Consider the following 21,457-nt stretch of genomic DNA (forward strand, 5'->3'; position numbering starts at 1 on the left):
GTTGAGTTTTGAATGAATTTGTCAAACCTACAACTTGATTAATTTGACATACATCATAGTACCACATGTTAAAGCCTTTGAAAGATTTGTTTGTGTTTGTGACCAAACAGGAGATTTTCAAAACCCGACTGTGCACATGGTCTAAACATATATGCCTACAACTTCCTGTTGACTGAAAAAGGAATGCAATTCTCTGGAAATGTTTTCCAAACCACAAAGAGCTTGTGTCTGTTAACGTTTTCAAGGAGTTTTGTGGAGGTTCTTGTATTTACCATGTGGGAGTATCTAGAGAACCACACATGGCTCACTTAGAAAAAGTCCATGGTAGTAGCCATGTTGTGTTTCGCCATATTTAGAGTTGGCCAGCTTAGCTGTTTTCAGACATGACCTATAGGTAAAATCTCTAGAATTGAATTGGCTAAAGAGTTTACCCGTAGTTTCCCTTTCACACATGCACAACACAGCTGGAGGTTCTGTGCACAGACGCGTTCAAAACAGCATCACATCCTCTGCATTATTCAGGACGAGAGTAGGAGCAGCCGGGTGCAGCTGAGACAGGCAGGAAGTGACGTATTGACTCTAATGACGAGATCATGTGACCATGTGTACGGCACCCTGACACCGTCTTCGGTGGTGTCTTCTATGTGTATAATGCTGCTTTTTCACCGGGAGATATTTGTTTCCTTTGTGTTTGTTTTACTTTTGCGTCTGTCGCATTCTAAAAGGGTAATCAACTTGTTAATGGTTAATCCTGCTGTGTTCACACACCGACTTCTCCTGGGTTTCTACGGACATTATATTAGGAGATCAGGCGGAGAAAGTCAGCAGAAAGGACAATTGTGTTCAAACATGCACATCCTCCCGAGTAATTATGGAGAAACTGTCCAGAGTTCAGTGCAAAAGATAGCAAATACAGAAAATGTTGAAGTTAATAGTTTCAGTGCTTAAAATTCTGATAGATAACATTATATCTAATAGAGAAGTTGCCACATTCTACCAGGGCTTGATTGTAGTCTTGTACCCTGTCCATGATGATGCAGATGTTTTGCAAATTGTTCCCTAGTGTTTGAGCCTTTTGTCAACACGCAAACTGCGTTTTAAGTCATGAAAAACAGAGATTTTTATACACGCCATTCAAAGACTCCTGCCTTGCTCAATACTATTTGGACCAAAGATCTCTTCCCTGGTATTTGATGGATCGTTGATGTAGACTTTATTGCTACTGGCCTGGCATGTTAGTTTGATCGCTTGTAGTTGTTATTGTGTTCTCTGAGGTATTTTGGAAAACTGAGGTAGTTAAGTTGAGATTCACTTGAGATGACTCTAAATGGGTGTCACTGTAAGCCAGGCCAGTGAGTCAGCGTGCACACAACGTGTCATAGTATGAAAAGCACAGGAGCAAAAGATACAATTTCAGATGGCCTGTTTGGGTTTATCTGCCTCAGTTTGAGGGTCCAGGTGTAGAGCCTTTTACACAGCAGACATGCTGAGTTGTTTTGGTGAGATATAAAGGTATAGCTAATAACATTCACAATGGCTGAGTTCCATCAAATGTCCCAGAAAGGTGTGTCACTCAGCAGGCACGCACAACGTTATCAATTACACCTAAACTCCAGATCTGTGCTTTTCCTGGTATGACACGTTAAAGTGGCCACACTGGCTCATTGTCACACTGTCCTGGCTTTGTGGGAAACTTGAATAAAACATTCTGGCGTTTCTAACTAGGGATGGGCGTTCGATTAAATTGTCTTCGTCGATCGTCGGGAGAGTTAATGACGAATTTTCGATTAATCATTAATATTTTCAAGTTAAAAAATTCACTATTTATAAGCTACATTAAAATGCAGTGGGGAAAAAAAGCGTGTTTCCTCATTGAGATCTTTATTACAAGATGAACAAAATATGCGCCGCCGTAATCTTAAGCACCGGAGTCGACAGCTAGAAGCCGGTGCTACTGAACACAACTGACCCTCGTTTTTTTTCTCTCCAAAATAAAATAATAATAATATAAAAAAACATAATGTTAAACAACAACTACAAATATATAATACTTAGGTCTGACAGATTTAGCCAAATGTAACTCAAAACTATCAAACAAGGTACCGAGTCGAGAAAGCTTCATAAAAAGAACCAGTAACTCACATACAACTTCAGCACCAGCCTACGGATTTGTGTTGAGAAAGTTGAGCATGTTAAACTGCTCTGGGGTCAGACGCTAAAGCAGACTGGTGACCGCCAGTCCAGCCGCCGAAAAACTCGCTCTGAGGGGACTGACGTCGCCGTGATACACAGGTAGCTCCGTGCTAACTTGGCTAGCCTGGCCGCGGCTCCGGTGTTTGCGCTCCCCTCGTCCGTGTCAGACAACGCAGGCTCCTTGTCTCCCCCAGCCTCTGGGATAGCTTCGCAGTGTTGGCAGTGAACCAAGTCATTTTTTAACTCAAAATGGTCCCAAGCAACACTTCGCCGTGACCTCTTCATGTTTACTTTGGAAATGGAACTACACGGTAACTCGCAGCCAGTCGCAGGTAACTGAGTAGGACTGTGGCGTTTTTTTCAAACACTGCCCCCCGTGGTCAAATGTGTAATTAGCGAATTCCTCGATGAAAAAATAATTTCATCGAGGAAATTCTTAATGATCAATTAATCGATCGTCGATTAATTATGCCCATCCCTATTTCTAACAAAGAATTAATCATGATTTTAAACTATGCTAATTGAAGAGATGGATTATCACATCTCAAAGGCCATGTTTTAAATTTGCCATCTGCTCCTGTCACAGGAATTGGTTGCTAACTAAATTCTTCATCAGTGTGATCACCTCACGTCGCAGCTCATTACTGGTTAACCTTGTTTAATTGGTTTAAATGACTGACAGCTGGCACATAGTGACCAGTAGCTGGAACCTTCCAGTGAAACCATGACGCCATATCAAATCATTGTTTTAAGGCTCATCACCTTAAAAGCACCTTGGGATCTGGAAACGTGACATGTTGCCAGTGTGCAGAGCTGTCAGCAGGATCGTCTCACCAGGAACATTTAGGAAACAACAACACTCATGTCATGATTTTGTTTTAAAATTAAACAGAAACAAATCTTGTTATGTCCATACTGCTATATTCTGTGTGTTAAATGTTACTCAGATGAGAAATTCAGTCCTGGAGTATGATAAGAGCAGTAAAATAAATTTGTATAATCCCACACATGCAGGTTAGTGGAACTGAAGCCTGCTATGTCAGTTTTGTGAATAACCATAAGAAATATTCCATAAACATTTTTAACCCTTAAAATCCTCTCAAAGCTTGATTCTGACCATGTTGAAGTTTCTTAAACATTCACTGTATCCAAATCCTACAATGGACAGGATTTCTGTTGAATTCAATTTTTAACTATACTCTAATAAAATTGTATGAGCCTATAAAGCATAGAGGCATTACAGGGATAGGAAAAACAGATCACCAAGTGATGTTGTGGTGCTATGTGCTCAGTGGCAGATGGACATTCAGGTATCTTCAACATTCCTTCGTTTAATAACTTTACCAAACTACCTGACTCTTGAGGGGTTGGTGAGCAACAGGAAAACATCGTGCCTGAAGTGAGGCAGAGTTTTACATAAAGACATAGGCAGCAATTCCTATATATAGCAGGGGTCCAATTGTTGTGGTTTGAACCAAGACCCAGAGAGAAAGATCAGCTGTAATGGGTCAAAAGCAGCCAAAGCCACATTTGATCCTTTTTGAAGCAAACTCACCGACCGAAAGCCAGTTCAGTTATTTATATATTTATTAGTGCTGTCAGTTAAACGCGTTATTAACGGCGTTAACGCAAACCCGTTTTAACGCTGTTCATTTTTTTGTTGCGAGATTTGTGTGTGTGTGTCCTCCCAGATAGCGCACCGGTCCGGCGGCTCCGCCCACCGCACTCGCCCAGAGAGACACAGTGAGATCAGAGCTCCTTCACGTGAAGTCGGTCACGCTCAGTGACTGACTGTTTCTTAACTATGGAAACAGTGAAAACACAGAGTTTCTCTGGTCTCAGCTGATCAGAGATCAGCGCCTCAGCGTCTTGATCAGAGCAGAAGCTGCAGTTGGTTTCTACCGATCTTCAGTTTCTGTGTTCGCCTCCAGTCTGACCTGCTCTCGCTTTTTGTTTTAATGTGTAATATATATTTTTAAGCTATTAGGCTGCAGCTATATGTTTGTATTTATTTAAAAATAGGGTACTTCTTATTTCATACATTTTCCACAAATATGGGGAGGACTCAAATAGCCCTACAAAGTTCTGTGCTTAATTTATTTCAAAGTAGGCCGACACTTGCCTGTGTATTTTGTTTGTTTGTTATTTTGTTGCTTGTCTGTTTGAGTAGCTGACTGAAAGCAAAGAAGTAGTAGGCTTACCTTTTATTGGTAACCTAGCTGTTATGGTTCATTGTTTCTGAAATAAGAGGCCTAAATGCTATGTTCACAGAAAACTTGAAAATATTAAGCCATGGTTTAGCTGCACCATAGGCTGAGTCCTATTTTACCTGAAATGTGCACTTTATAATTTTATTTTGTATCGCCCTGTTTGACAATGTTGTTTTTCAATAAAATAAAACATTTGCATAAAGCAAGCCAATTCACTTTTCCATGTTCATAAGAGCATTAAAACGAAAAAAAAAATTATGGAAAAAAAATAAATGAAGGGACATTTAGAATAGATACAAATTTGCGATTAATCGCGAGTTAACTATGAAATAAATGCGATTAATCGCGATTAAATATTTTAATCGTTTGACAGCACTAATATATATATATATATATATATATATATATATATATATATATATATATATATATATATATATATATATATATATATATATATATGGAATCAACCTTATTTCAGGTTAAAACGAAGAGTTGGTGAATCAGATCTTCAAAGTTAAATAGTACAATTCATATGTTTTCCCGAGGATCTCTTTCAGCAGCAGTGCTGTAGTTTGTGCATCCGTGGGCGTTCAACAACAGCCCCATGTTTATGTCCGTTGGTTGAATAGCTTATTTCAGATTGTGTTATTCATTTTCATCTTGACATGTGTTAACGTATGGGGAGCTCTTCACACCCTGGAGGTTCAGTTGGCTGAAATTGACATTGACTCATCTGAACACTCAAGTATAATATAACTAGCTAGAAAAGCTCACAGGAAGAAGCTGCACAGTTAAAAATAAAAGCATTTTGATTTGTTTGTGCACATTTGTGAAGGCAGCATTAAAGAAATTAACTTGCACCATTATAAGAAACTCATTACATTACAAAATGTATCTTTTGTTTGCAGATCATTTTTGTTCTTGCTATAGAATTTTAGGTTGTAAGCATCAAACTTAGGGCTTCATGATTAATCGTATAAAAGCTGTGTTTTATCTTTTTCCTAAGTGACAACGATTCTTCCACATTTCATTAGGGACATTAGCTGCATTAACCAAGCACAGGAAAACAAATTCAGTACTGGAAAACAAGTCAGAGAGTGAGTGAGTGAGAGAGACAGTATTAGGGAGAGGTTGTGTGACAAAATTAATCCAGAAGAAAACCCTGCTAATGGGGGGGAAGAACAACATGTAACAACATATTTTGTCAAATTTTATTTTATATTTTTAGTGGTAAATAAGTACCTTAACCACTCGTTTCATCATAAGCACAGAAAAATACTTTTTCCAAGGTTGTTTATGTACAATGCAAAATAAAACAATTCGGCTAAGCTTAAAAAAAAAGTATGCAAACTCGTTGCCTCATAAAAAACAATTGAGTGTGCAGTGCTTAAATTAATAAGTGCATCTTACAAACCTTTTAAAGTTTATTTAACTTAATAGCCAAGCCTAAAGAGTTTTGGACAAGGGAATAAATGAAATCACATTAACCTTTATCCGTATCACAATATTAAATAGGTATGCACTTGTTACCTGTGAACCTATAAAGCCAACTCAAGATTCTGACTGGCAATTCTATTAATCTCAGCATTAACTGAAAAGATGAAGAGGGGAAGCGGGAGGAAGGAGAGCAGATACATTAAGTAGATTATAATTCAATTCATAGCAGTGGTTCAATTTGCAAAATAGCTTAGCATTAAAAGCCAATGGTGAATAATACGACTACATTTACCATTAATACTGTTTTTAAACAAATCTCAGACGAGAGAAAATTGTGAAAACTGAGAATTGTGAGCCTAATTTTAAGAAAGATAATCATGACTCTACTTATACAGAAACTTCGAGGACTGATTAAACATCCGATTGTGTGAAACAGTTGTAACCAGAGAATTTCTTGCATTTTTCCTTTTACATACGTCTCAAATCTCTATCTCATAGTTCCAGATAATTCATTATTATCTTCATTTATCCACCAGGTACCATATGTTCAATAGGAGGGTTATTTCATCTCTAGGTCAACATTTTGATCAATGAGGCAGAATTGTATTAACATTTTGTGATAATTATTGTTTGCACAGACACGGTGTTGCAGTGTTCACTGAACACCAGGGCAGAAGGCTCATGATTTACAGACCTCAATAGTTTTCTGTCCTCAAATTTTTTTATACTTAAAAGATGAGGGATGAAGTAAAAAATATATTTTCTGCACATTTAATGCTTCTTTGCTGTCTCCTATAATAATTACCTTTTTAAGCCCAGTTTTCCATGGTAGAATCACCAGTGGTCTTGATTTCCAGCGCTTGACTCTGAGGAATTTTTCTTGGTGGAAAGTACACACAGAGAGTCTGTTTTGGGAGACATGTTTTGTGCAGCTGGTGGCGGATTTTGATGAGACAAATTCCGCCTTGGATTACTCCCTCACATGTTGAAATCGCCAGGAAAACTGACATTATCTGTTTTGTTTTATTGTGACTTCCATTTTGGGGGGAAATCTAGCAACAAGGGTCCCCCCGCCACCTCGCTCAGTCATCAGAGTATGGCTTAATTCAATGGGAACAAGCATGCAAAAATGAAAAATAACCAGGTCTCATAAAAATGTGAGCAAGTGTTTTAAAGCATCCGCGTTTTGTGAAGAGCCAAGTGCATTTCGGATCGCTAGACTTCCTCCCCTCCTCCAAAGAGCTGAAAGGCGAACCAGGGGCTTTGAAAAAGAGTGTGCGAACAGTGAGGAGTGATTGGCAGCACTATTCATTTCCTTCATGCCACTCTCCAAGGATCCTGTGTTTGAATAGGGGAGCCCCTGCTTTCACATCTTTTGTCCGAGCTGCTTAACTCAAAGGAGACTCTGTAAAGCAACAGCCCATTTTATAAGTTGTTTCCCTTCTGTTAAACTGGAATCATAAATATACCATCTTGTGTTAATTTGACAGTAAATGTCACAAGGTTTTGAGCTGTTATACTAATTTAATTTGGTTGTTACGTTGTGGACATGAAGAAACATTAGAAACAACAGATGCTAAAATCAAATGTTTTCCAAGTCTTCCCCTTTCTGTAGCATTTCTAAGATGGGAGCTATATTATGCTCGTAGATACACGTCCTTAAACTAAAAAAATAGATTGGATCATGTGCACACAGCCCAGACTTTCAAACTACTGCAATACTCGCAGAGCTGCCGATGTTAAAAAGCATCTCAAAATAGATAAGTAAAGTCGTTTGTGTGTGTCAGACCTCTTACATGACCCTTTGGTCGCCTTGAGATGAAAATCATTCTGCCGCTAATAGCTAATAATTTTTTCACGGAACCATTCGTTGAGTAAACGTCTGAGCAGCAAATAAGCATCAATGAGGTGCCTATAATCAGGCAGCCTCGCTCAGATTCCTTTCTCTGCCTTCATCCTTGTCTGCCCTTTAGGCACTCCACAGAATAAAAGAGGGAAGTTGATGTATGGTTTCTTTGAAGCGATTCAAAGAAAACCACAGAGATTGTGTGTGTTTTCGCTCCAGTTGTAAGATATTTTAAAATGTGACTATTTTTACATGTCCTGCCGCATAACGATAAAAGCTTAGCTGATGTCTTTGGTCCGTATGTTCGATTGTGATTTTCAGAGAACATCCTCTCTTTGCACTCTACATCATCATATTGTGCATTACCTTTCATTTTACACTTTGATCATGTTTTTTTTATTTATTGCTGGAAGTAATTAAAAAAGGTGTATTACAGCACTAAGGTGTTGCACTTTAGTTACGTGGGTCATCACCAGACAGGCCTTTCATGAGAATAGCAGTTTAATCCAGATATGTGTAGCAGCCAGAAGGTTGCTGTTGATTTTCAGGAAGATAGAGGAATGATAGAAGCTTCAAACCAATGACCTACTCAGTTTTTAGACCTGTCGTCCCGAGAAAAAAAGAAAGAAGCCAAGCATCTCTGAAGTGCCCTCCTTCTCTGCCAGCTAACTGCGAGCTGGGATGGCCTGTCAGGTGATTTCCTGATGAAATTGTTTACCCGATGCCTCGTGTTAGAGAGGATGTTTTTATAGCGAAGGGCGGCTGTGAAAGGGTTCACTGGCTAAATTAAATTTATTACTATGTAACACAATGTTTTTCACTCAAAACTGTACATTTTGAACACAAGCTGTAGTCGGTTTGAAAATGTCTTTTAAAAAAAGATTAGATTTAATACTATAAAAGTGCTGCTGATCTACTATTAGCTGAAATAACAAGAGAAATCACAAGCTCTGAATCAAAGACAGCCTAGAGGAACTAGCAAGCACCATGTACAGTGTTCTGAATTACGACACTAGTCATCATTTGTACAAAAGTTGTCATTTCAAAGTTTCATATTTGGACAAAAGTATTCAGTCATATGATTTGATTTAATCTCATTGCTGATTGAAATAATTTGTGTGCCTGAGTGTGTAACTGCATTACGTATTAAATATTTTTTACATACGAATTTTTCTTTTCTTCGGGTGAATTTTATTATCCTAATCAAGTTCATGTGAGCAACGTGACCAAGCAGCAAAACAAGTTTGAAGGCCTTTGCTGAACTGCTCTGAATCAGTTACTATGTGCTATCACACTGAGCTGTGTAAACTGCGTCCATAACAAAGCTTGGTTTTCAACCCAGTGCAAGCTATACACATGTTCTGGACATGATGCTATGGCCGATAAATATATAGGTTAATCATTTACTACGAGAACCCTTTATCAGAGAGTTTGCTTCATTCTTCCTGCATCAGTTAATTTTCAAATTTTATACTACACAAAGATTTCAAAATCTTCCATACCATGAAAGAGCCTGCTTGGTGAAGACTGAAGCAATAAAAATCCTGTTAGATTTCCACCCAGGGCCGGGTCTAGACAGGCATGTATGAGGGGGCAGCCACAAATCTTGAGGGGGCATTGTGCCTAACCCTAACCCTATTTAGTTTGAGGGGGCACAACATTTATTTGAGGGGGCCAGGCCCCCTCTTGCCCCTGCCTAGACCCGGCCCTGTTTCCACCGTAGCTTCTTTATACTTGTCAGCTGACAGACTGAAGTGCTCCTCAGTCCACAGACATTTTCGCATTAAGCTGTTTTATCTGAACCCTCTTTCAATCACAGACCATAACCGAGTCTCCAGTTTTTTGTTTTTTTTTCCATTGTGTTTGACCTTGAGGTCCATCATACATTACCCCCTCTCCGGCCTCATTCACGTCTGTGGATTTGTGTGGAGTTTCCAGTTGATAGAGTTTCATACAGGCCCTCATTTTCTCCTTCCTTGGTTAATGTGACCAGTATCTTCCCAATGAGAGGTTGGGGGTGGGGTTTTTATCTCCTGAGCGCTCAGGGATGGAGGCTTTGGGAGGTAAAGTGTCGTCTGTGAATACAAGAGGGTCTTTGTTATATCCGTCCTGGACCGTGCCACCTGGCCACTGCCACCTTTTGTTATCCTCTTTCAAAGTCTGCATGGTGATCCACAGCTTGAAAGATTACTCGACTTAACATTTTGTAGAGCCAAAAATGTAAAGACAAACTTATTATGTCTGATTTGTTGCTATAATTATTGCAGTTATTTGTCTGTCTGTCTAACCTTCCCATTCTCGTTTGTTGTCAATGTCACTCTGACTTTAAAAACATGCTTCTGGCGATAGCTCAAGAATTATTATTCATATAATTGGATATAATTATGAAGTGATTACATTTTATAACAAAAAAGTCAAAAATAATTTCTGGCCATGGTTTGTCACAATATCTGAGGAGCAGGAGAGGAAACTCTGACTATATTTCCTCAAACTTAACCTGTTGGTGGTGGCACACAACTGCAAGGCAGTAGTTCTTGTTTGTTGTTGTTTTGAATTCTGTAGATGTAGGAAGTGGCCACGACTGACTGAGATTGTGTCCAAAATACCTCACTCATTCACTCCTCCCTATTCATGTAGAAGATTCTACAGTGAGCTTCTCTCAGGGTTTTTCCTGCCTAGAGAATTGCTAGTATGCAGCCGTATACATCAATTTTTGTGCCGACCCGCCTTCGTAATTTTTTTGAGCACTTACTATCAGGGAAAACATTATCAATGTAGTATCATTACACGCTCGTCTGGTATGTCCCCTGTATTTCTTTCAATCAGCTTGAGCGGAATACATGATATGGCTTGGCAATAAAAACGATAATTATTCTATTAAATAATTATTGAGAAATAATTTTTCCTCAATAGTAGTATTCGATATGGTCGATACGACGTGGATAGAACTCATTACATCCATGTTTTAACAGACAACACGAACAGCCAATGATAATAGAGCCTGCGCCGAACCAATCCTGTGGCTGGAATACAGTTAAAGCCACGTAAGGTTGGGTTGACTCACACAGCACAGAGTGTAGAATGAGCAGCCAGCAGCAGCACGTGTGTTAATGGTTGGGCTACAGCAGCCGTGCACACTAGTACATCAAGAGTGACAGAGAGATAACGGATAAAATTACCACATTAAATGTTAACGAAAACCCGGGTGACAGCGTTACCAAAGAAGACCCCAACAGACACAGCCCAAGGCTCAAAAGACAAGGACATGTTGAAAAAAAGGTTTATTGGAATTTGGTAGTGTGGAGATATATTTGCAATTTAAAGTACGACAAGAAGCAGAGTAGCGTGCAATGTAAATTGTGTCAAAGTTCCCGTAAAGACCACAACTTATCTATTTTACCCTCTCAAGCAGAAATTACAGTAATAGTTATGTCATTTTATTGTGATATATATCTATATCAACTGATATGAAAAAAGTTATGGCTATAAGATTTTTTTACCACATAGCCCAGCCCTGAGCATGATGGGGATTATTACTCAGTTAGTAAAAACCGTTGTACTACTTGAGGGATACAATGAGGCTGCAACATAAGGTAAATGCATTTTGTTTAAACATTTAGACAGAATTTCAGAATAGCTAAATTAATATAGTGGACTAAATAGTGAGTTTTTCATTCTGTGTTATGTAAAAAGGTTAATCCAATAAAGAATCCATTTGATGTTGCGTCTCTGACTAAGACAAATATGAGAGGGAGAAGTGAGTTTGTAATCCTCCTTCCTCTCCTGTAGTTGAAAGACGTATTCTTGTGCCCTTGAGCAAGGTACTTCCAGTGGAGTTGCTTAGTGGCCAGCAGCAGAGTGTGCTGGGCAGGTTTGAGGTGTTTTGTGTTTGGTCTTTAGAAATGTCAGTCGGTGTTGAGTTGAAAGAGTATGTGACTAGTACAGTTTATCCTGGTCAAACAGATCTGCCGCAAATCTTACAAAATAGTTGAATCAAATAATTTATGGATTCAAGATTTCAAAGGGCTTCATAGCACAATTCATTGAACTATTGTACACTGCCAAAAAAAGATGAAGGGAACACTTAATCGTCACAGTAAAACACCAAATCACTTAAACTTCAGGGATATGGTTTTAAATGGTTTTGTATTTATTTTGTGCTTTTTTATAGTCTTGATGACCACTCAAAGCTCTTTACAGTACAGTTTTACATTCACCCATTCACACACACATTCCTACAGTGCATCTATTAGCAGCACTTTGTCGTTCTATGAAGGGCAATTCAGGGTTCAGCATCTTGCCCAAGGAAACTTCGACATGCAGATGGCGAACATTGGGGATCGAACTGCCGATATCAGTTATTGTGAAGCAATGTCACCTGGTTTGGTGCAAATGAAAGTGAACTGGTGCAATGGAAGTGGGAAAGCAAGACAACCCTCCAAAAAGGGAATGTTCTTTTTCATGTGGTAGCCACAGACAGTTGCCCTCTCTTATCCATCCTGACTGATTGTTCTCTAGTTTTGTGTTCTGCTAGTGTCCTTGTCACTACTAGAAGCATGAGGCAGTACCTTTAGCCCAATCAGGTTGCACAGGTAGTTCAGGTCCTCCAGGATGGCAAATCCATACATGCGGTCACAAGAAGGTTTCAGTGTCTCCCAGCATTGTCTGCTACTGGTGTGCATGTTACTGGCCAAATCTGACCAAATCAGAAACAGATTCCATGAGAGTGGCATGAGGGCCGACTTCCTTGATTTGGCATTTGCCAGAGAACAGCAGAATTGGCAGGTCTGACACTGGCGCCCCATTCTCTTCACAGATTAGAGCAGGTTCACACTGAGCACATGTGACAGGCGTAAAAGAGTCTGGAAACGCTGTGGTGTTTTAATGTTATGCTGCCTGTATCATCATCCATCATGACCCGGTAGGTCACCGATGGTCTGGGTAGGCATATCCTCGGAGGGTCGCACAGACCTATATCTAATGGGCAGTGGTACCCTGACTGCTGTTAGGCACCGGGGTGAAATCCTCAGAGCTACTGTCAGACGTTATGCTGGTGCAGTTGGCCCTGGGTTCCTCCTGATGCAGGACAATGCCCGGCCAGAGTGTGTAGGCAGTTCCTGGATGATGAAGGAGTTTATGCCATTGACTGGCCCTCACGTTCCCCTGATCCAATTGAGCACCAATGGGACATTATGTATCATTGCATCCGACACCAGCAAGTAGCGCCAAAGACTTTCCAGGAGCTCACTGATGCCCTGATCCAGGTCTAGGAGGAGATCCAATAGGACACCATCCGCTGACTCATCAGAAGCATGCCCGCTCACTGTCTGGAGTGCATACAGGCACACAAAGGCCCTACACACTACTGAGTCACATTATGACTTGCCGTGATGAAATTCACGCAAGTTGGTTCAGTCTGTGATTTACATTTTTGTTAATTGGATATTCGGTATGGTTTTGAATACAGCACTCAATAGGTTGTTGATTTTGGTTTCTATTTTCCTTTGTTTGGTCATTTTGTTATCAAAAAAGTACATCAGTCAAGATTATGATTTTGCAAAGTGCTTTAAATTAATGATTGATTTAATCATCAATAAATTTGCAAATTATTTTCTTGATTACTCTCAATATGAATAGAGAAAAGCAGAATCCTTACAGGTGACAAAACTATTTAAAAGAAATTAAAAATAGTTGCTGATTTGTCTGTTCTCATTACTTCAATATTACATGAGTAATCAGTGGTTACTACTACGTTATGAGTTCTTGGGGGGAATTCAGGCCCTATTTGTGCAATCCTACTATATTTATGTATAGTAGAAACATCACCGCCACAGATGTTATTAGTTTGAAGTCCAAGAAAACGCAAACTTTGTCCTGGGTAACATAAACTAAGATTGTGTCTGTCTCCAGTTTTAGGGCCTTGGCTGTGATTTTGAATTTGCAGCAGGGTCACATTGCTCGTGTATGATGATGGATTTCACCATATTTTATGGGTTTATATATAAACAGTGTCACATCATGTCACTGTGCATGATAAACAAAATATAGCACTGATTTTAACAAATGGTTTTTACCTTCCAATGTAACTGTGGTCCAAACTATCCACCAGTATTTACCCTGCTTTAATCCAAATATAGTTATACATGGCAGTATGTGCTTAATGGCTGTTTACCTGAATTACCTTTTTATTTAGGCTAATCATTTTTTTTTAAATCTGAGGTAGAGTACCATTTAATATTTGGTTTAATATTTTTTAATAACGTTAAGCAGTTATATACATATAGATAATGTATATTATTTAGATGTGATATTCCAACAGAATTTGATGTGATCTTTTTTGTATAGCATAAACAGTTTGTTTATTTAAGATGTATTTTTAAAGATGGATGACGCAGTACAGTTGCCATTTGTTATTTCCTTGTGCTCGAGTGTTTCTGATAATATATTGAATACTGACCTGACTATTGTTAATCACTTGACACCAACAGAGAGGGATGGAAATGGCTAGCTGGGAATAATCCCTCAAAACAAAATATGCTGCCAAATAAAGTTGGTATTCAGAATGTTGTTTTTCCATTAAAGAAGTCTGTTTGCATTAGAAACATCTGTAGGCTCTTTAAATGTTTTGACCACACACCAACTAAACGAGAGTTGTGTTTACAGGAGCACCTTCTAGTAACACAGTGGTCCCATTCCAGAGAGCGGGGAGTGTGAGTCGGGGATTAAACTGCAGCGAATAGTTGAACTTCCTCAACTTCAGGAACCACTTATTCCCCGTACTGAGTCTGTGTACACCAACATACTTCTGTTGCCATTCCTTTACATCCCTGTTTTGAAGTTGTTGTAGTTTTTGTGGGTGGTTGTGGAGCTGTGGGAGGAACAACTTTAAACTCAATGGTCCTATTTTGGCTGTGGTGAGACAAAGGAGTCACACAGAGTTGAAGATGAGAGAGCATTATTACATGACTACACTGAGGTTGTATTCATACCTGTCTAAAGATGCCTTTCAGAGAGTTCATGATTTAAAAAAAATAAAAGCTCTGTAATTCAGCTCAATATAAAGCATTGCGGCAACAAAACAAACACTGATTTATTCATTGAAGACAAGTTCCCAAACTGGAAGTGATTCTTTACCCATCATGGGGCAGTCTGTGTCTATTTCTCAGTCCGATATGGTGAAATAAAAAAAATGTATTATCGAAATGATCTCTGGCGATTTTGACCTCAGGTTTGACACAGATGCCAACCACTGCTGTAGTTTATCTGAGGACGTAGAAGAAGACAGACAGTCAGCATGCTGCCCTGCCCACACTGACTGCTACAGAGTGCTGATCGCCAGTTTATTCAATTTTTATTAATATTGAATGTTTTGCATCATATCGCACTGAACCCGTCACTGCAAATTTGTGGACCATGTACAACAGACCAGCCAAGTGTGAAGTAGATAAGATGAATGTTTTTGAGAGATGTGAATTTCACATATGCACAGACATATATATATATATATATCCAAATCTTAAGACCAGTTAAAAAATTGCATGAATTTGCATTTTGCACTGTTGGATCTTAGGAAGGTTCTAAGTAGAGCTTCAAAATGCAAAAAGAAGAAATGGGAACAAGAGACCAAAAGTTGTGAGCAGGCAATTTATTGAAAACAACAATTTAACTCCAAAAAGGCTGTTCATCAGTTGATCAAAAGTTTAAGACCACAGCCTTTAAAAGCCAAAGTCTGTGCAAAAATTTGGATTCCATGTCATTTCCTGTCAAGTAATCACACTGAAGATCTCTTGATGGCAAAGGCAAAAAAGCTCACCGTCTTTGAACGTGGTAGGATTGTTGAACTGCATAAACAAGGCTTCTCACAACGTGCCATCGCTGCTGAGGTTGGACGCAGTAAGAAAGTCATTTTGCATTTCTTAAAAGATCCTCAGGGTTATGGAACAAAAAAATCAAGTGGTAGACCCAAAAAAATCTCACCGGCGCTGAGCCGGAGGATCCGAATGGCTGTCCGTCAAGACGGGATGATCCTCGTCCCAAATTAAGGCCATTACTGGTGCTGACTGCAGCCCAATAACCATCAGACGGCATCTGCGAAGGAAGGGCTTCAAAAACAAGAAACGTCTTCAAAGGCCACGTCTCCTTCAACGCCACAAAATTGTCCGTTTAGACCTTGCAAGGGAGCACCAAACATGGGACATTCAAAGGTGGAAGAAAGTTTTATTCTCTGACGAGAAAAAACTTAACCTTGATGGTCCTGATGGCTTCCAACGTTACTGGCATGACAAGGAGATGCCACCTGAGATGTTTTCTACGCGGCACAGTGGAGGGGGCGCCATCATGATCTGGGGTGCTTTTTCCTTCAATGGAACAATGGAGCTCCAGGTTGTGCAGGGGCGTCAAACAGCAGCTGGCTATGTGGAGATGTTGCAGCGGGCATCCCTTATGACTGAGGCCCCTCGTCTGTGTGGTAACGACTGGGTTTTTCAGTAGGACAACGCTCCAATTCACAATGCCCGTCTGACCAAGACTTTTTTCCAGGAGAATAACATCACTCTTTTGGACCATCCTGCGTGTTCCCCTGATCTTAATCCAATTGAGAACATTTGGGGATGGATGGCAAGGGAAGTTTACAAAAATGGACTTCAGTTCCAGACAGTGGACGCCCTTCGTGAAGCCATCTTCACCACTTGGTGCAACTTTCTCACTAGCCTTTTGGAAACACTTGCATCAAGCATGCCCAAACGAATTTTTGAAGTGATCAACAATAAGGGTGGAGCTACTCATTACTGAGTCAGTTTTTGACACTTTAATTTCTGTTTTAGGAGGTTTTGAGTTTTTTTTATAGCTGTGGTCTTAAACTTTTGATCAGCTGATGAACAGCCTACTTCAGTTAAATTGTAGTTTTCAATAAATTGCCTGCTCACAACTTTTGGGCTCTTGTTCCCATTTCTTCTTTTTGCATTTTGAAACTCTACTTAGAACCTTCCTAAGATTCAACAGTGCAAAATGCAAATTCATGCAATTTTTTAACTGGTCTTAAGATTTTGATCAGGAGTGTATATATAGACAGTCTTGTGTGGAATTAGTCAGTAGATTTTGAACTTGAATATCTTCAAGATTTTTAATAAAGTAAGACATTCAAAATGTCAAACCATTAAAACAAATTATTTTCCTGGGTTTTCTTTATTTTTCTGGAGGTCTCGTGCAGAAGTGGCCTGGGGGCGTCTTTTTGAGCAAATCTTCTATGACAGCTGTAATTCTGTTTGACAGATCTTCTCCCTGATGACTAATTTCTGCAGTGAAGACTTCAGAGGTTTTCAAAGAGTAATTTTCACAGATCATTTATTTATTCCTCTGTGGTCGCTGAACATGTTGACACCAGCCTTCAGACACTCCTGTAGGTTAAACAGGGCTAACAAAACACCTTTAGGCTGATTAAGTCTGAAGGACTCAGTTTTGTCTGACATGAACATACTTTTGATGTACTGCAGGTAATAAGGCTACAAATAACCCACAATGCAATACTTTATAAAAGACTGTTGTTACACTGTTAACTGCTTCATTCAAAAATAAAATTTCTGTTTTAATGACAGTTTAGTCATGAAGTTAAAGCCCTGTGCATTATCCTTTCCCAGAGCAGTACAGATCTCTTAGCTTTATTTTTCTTTATTCAAAAAACTGCACCCAAGTTGTGCTATGATAAGGGGAACCCTGTTTGTGATTGTATGAGCAAACAATAATAGAGTGTCAGATTATCAAATAATTGCATAAAATAATCCTTAGTTGCATCTATATTTATACTTGTGTTACATTAAAATAGATCGGTTTGACTGTGAATCTGATTCATGGTTAATTTCTTTCTAACTTTTGCTGGGATTTTCATTCAAACCATGTTCTTCAGCGAATTGTCACCTGCCGACATTGGTCAGGCTTTTTCAGCCATGAACTCTGGAGGATGTACACACATTTGGGTCTGGACTTTCCTCAGAGGTTGCCTTTCACATATGAAAAAGCAGCCGGAGATTATCCGCTCACAGACATTCAAAACAAGGCAGAGGACCTACCGTATTAATTTGGCTGCGGAGATCATGTGTTTTCACAAGCGTCGGCCATTATCAGCAGAAGCTCTATTTACTTCTTCGTCTGTCTTCTTTTTTGTTTTGTTTTTCTGTTTTGCGTCTTGTCTTGTATTAGAAACGGCATCAAGTCTCACAATGAGTTTTGTTTAACTTCTGATGACAAATAAGCAAACTCCAGGGGGCTGTCAGTTAAACATTGAAAAATATAAAATATAAAAATTCCAGTAAATTTGTCTTGATCTGTTTTCTTTTGTTAAACTACTATATCTAACAGGGTTCCTATGGTCATGAAAAACCTGGAAAAGTCATGGAATTGAATTTTTATTTTTTATTTCCAGGCCTGGAAAACGGCTGAAAAGTTTTGGAGAAGTCATGGAAATTTGTTATATACATATTTTCATGTCTTTCATTTACGCTGAGTTTTAAATAATTCAAATGCTTTTAAAAGAAATACTCTCAAAAAATAAGCAGGGATACTATCTCATACTAACTGACAAGTTCGGTAGGGAAGCAGGCGGGATAATACACTGCCAGGCAAGTGTAGATTTAAACATGCTTGGCTAAAAATGGAAAAGTACAAGTAAAATGTCTTTTAATCAAACTATTGTCTCATTCATTTGTGTCTTTTAAGGTATACTGTATGCTTTGGAATTGTCATCGAAATAGTACATTTTGTCGCTTTTTCCTGTATACACCGAGATTTCACAAATTGTTTGGTCATGGAAATTTGGTTTAAAGTTATTGACAAGTCATGGAAATCCATTGGTCAAAATTTGTATGAACCCTGATCACAGGTTCATTGATCAAAATTGAATTTACATAGAGATTTCCAACAGATGTAGTGAAAAGGGAAAAGGCCCACACTCCCAACTAATGTAAATGAAAGCCAGCAATCGTACTCTTTGTACTTGGTTAAATACCAGTTTAAGAAACACCCATTCTCTGTCTGAACTGGCAAATGGCTGCAAATGTTTTTAATTGAGCCAATGTGAGAAAGGTCTAAGAGCATGAGCTCTGAGACGGCCCGGGGGCATTGGGGGGGCCTGGGCACATTCTTCCCCTCTCTTTAAACTAGATACTCAGACTGATAGACAGACACCACTTTGCCACACAGACACTTTCAAGAAGTGATCGCACAGCCCCAGGCCAGATTTGGGGATTTCACCAGAAAAACAGTAGACTTCTGTGACTTGTTGATGCAGCAGGAGCCCCGGTGAAAAAAATAATTCAGACTTCATTTTGTTTTGGTCACTGATAAAGAAATACACACACTAACAATCTGCCCAGCTTTCTGACGTTCCAGCGCCTGATAGACTGAATGGTCGAGCAGTTTGTGGATGTCACATGTAAGGCCACATTTGTTATCCAAGGCATTCCTCTCCCATCCTCTAAAACCTTCTCCTGCCCAATTTTGTTTCCTGCACAGAAAATTGCGGCCATATTTTGGATGTTGTCTCACTTGAACTTTTTTGAAGTTTTGCACTTGGGCACTAAGAGTTCTCAAGTACTACCAGATGTGGTTAGTCCATCTCCCTTATTGAGGGGAAACCCGCCATTATCCAAGCTGGCAGCTAAAGTGGATATTTTACCATTTGTCTCAGACTTTGTCTTTGTGTGCAGGTCTATTTGTTGTAAAGTAATGTCTTTCATGTCTAGTGACCTTAACACGTTCTCACCAGCTGCCCTTTTATGTCCTCACACAGGTTTAGATGCAGAGCTTTACTATGTGCGAGATGATGTGGTGAATCACTATGCACTCTCCTTCACTCTGCCTGTGCCCAGTGAGACCAACAGCCTTCACTTCACATGGCATTCCAAGGCAAAAGTAAGTATCGGTAGTGTCAGGAATGATCTACTATTCACTTCACTACATTGACACACATTTAAGACAACTTGTATGTGCTTTAGCAACTTTGGCTTGTCACTGTTTGTTTGTAGGTCGACTACCGGCTTGGCTACCTCGTGGAGAACCCTGTTGCCATGGACCAACCAAGAAGCAACATCTCCATTCAGGGGGAGGTTCCCCACGTTCCCTCTGGTTGGTCACATGCTCTCATTAACTTGTAGTGCTCAATATGCTTCTAGTATTTTGACTTTTTTAGACTTTCTCAAATTAGCTCATTAAATATGCAGCCATTATTTCCCTCTCTAACATGCTGCAGTTTTTAGATGAGAGGAGAGTTCAAAGGGGTGAAAATCCAAGCCAGTCAGCTCATGTATGGGAGGGCAAGCTGATTCGCAATGGTTTATGGGATGCCTAGTTTCTTCATTCTTGAAATAATTAAGCACGCAGCCTTGTAACTTAACCTTTTTTTCCCGTTTAACCGATATTTATTTGCTCCAAATCAAATGGTTTACGGCAACGATTCATCTCGTAGCGTCGTCTTAAAACACACTTTTTTTTAGGTATTTTCTGAAATGTCAATGGAGATAGTGAGTCTTCCCCTTTGTATGTTGATTTCTGTCACCAGTTATTATTCACTGCTGTTCATTACGTTTCTCCAAATGATGATTGTTGTTTTTGTGCGTGTTTTTTTTACCACAGTCTTTAGAGTGGACCTCTTTTGTTCCGGTGATGTGGATGGAGAGGCTGTTATAACAGTACAGCTCAATCTGACCATCTATGCCAACAACTACACAGTGCTCAACTTCAAGAGGAGGAAAATGTGTTATAAGAGTAAGTATCCAAACAAATGCAGTTTAGAAGTATCTATCAATTAAATTATTCAACCATAGACTTTTTCACAGCAAAAATATGTACATACCACAGCGAAGATGCAGTTAGTGAATGAATAGTAGTAGAACCATTGTTAATATTTTTTAGTTCCACCTGTGGGTTCCCGGATGCAACAAGTCAAAAGATCTGCTCTTGAAAGGACTTTTAGTTGACCAACGAATGAACTCTTAAGCACACACTTGTATGTCGCTTAGACAAATCAATTTTTTTAATATTATATTCTACATATGCTGTGGATTGTGTTGAGTTTTCAAGCTTTTTTTTCTAGCTCTCCCAGAACATTTTGTTTGAAACTTGCAGTGGGAAATATACCTCTCTGTTTTCTGTATTCTGCTCTGTGCTATTTTCAAACTCTCTGAAGATCATAACATGTGGCCATGAGGCTTCTTGCAGTCTGCCCTGAGGGAAATTTTTTATTTCCATCTTAATAAAAGCGTCACCAAGCAGGATGGAAGATACTTTTCCAGTTTCACTGACGCAGTTCGCAAGCAGATCCATTTCCTCTGCAGGAAACTCTTCTCTCTTACCACCTGGCAAATGTGCCATCACAATACCCTCAAATTCCCTCCAAACCTGGATTTTTAATGACAACTGGAGACAGCACTCTGATTGGTTTATTGCATGTTGCACCCAAAACACAATCATGATTAATTCAGAGATGAAGTAAAACCTGTTTGAACCTTGTGCCTGGTTCAATGACCTGTTTTCCACCATTAAACTAGCAAATGTAGATTTCAACATGCCCTAAGTGCACTTTAGACCATGCGTTTAGATCAGTAAAATAGAGCCCGTAGTCATTTTCAACGGCTGGAACTTTTCATGGAACCCATAAACCTGTGGGAAACTCAAAAGCTTAATTACAAAAAATATTTTGGGTTTTGCCTTTGGGCCTAGAGTCTCTGTTTGTGGGATAGTTCTCTGCCATCAGCAGGAATGATCATCAGAATCAGAA

At 39.3% G+C, this 21,457-nt stretch overlaps 1 protein-coding gene across 3 annotated transcripts in view; it reads left to right on the plus strand.

Annotated features, from left to right (window-relative positions):
* Window positions 1–21,457, plus strand: part of ryk (receptor like tyrosine kinase) — a 47,835-nt gene that overhangs the window by 2,618 nt on the left and 23,760 nt on the right. For all 3 annotated transcript variants that reach the window (XM_053430603.1, XM_053430606.1, XM_053430604.1), the window contains exons 2-4: window positions 19,472–19,593; window positions 19,707–19,806; window positions 20,314–20,445. In XM_053430603.1, the coding sequence (XP_053286578.1) occupies window positions 19,472–19,593; window positions 19,707–19,806; window positions 20,314–20,445 (354 nt within the window). The remainder of the gene's footprint in view (window positions 1–19,471; window positions 19,594–19,706; window positions 19,807–20,313; window positions 20,446–21,457) is intronic.

Source organism: Pleuronectes platessa, chromosome 9, assembly GCF_947347685.1.
Source record: "Pleuronectes platessa chromosome 9, fPlePla1.1, whole genome shotgun sequence".
Lineage (NCBI taxonomy): Eukaryota > Metazoa > Chordata > Actinopteri > Pleuronectiformes > Pleuronectidae > Pleuronectes > Pleuronectes platessa.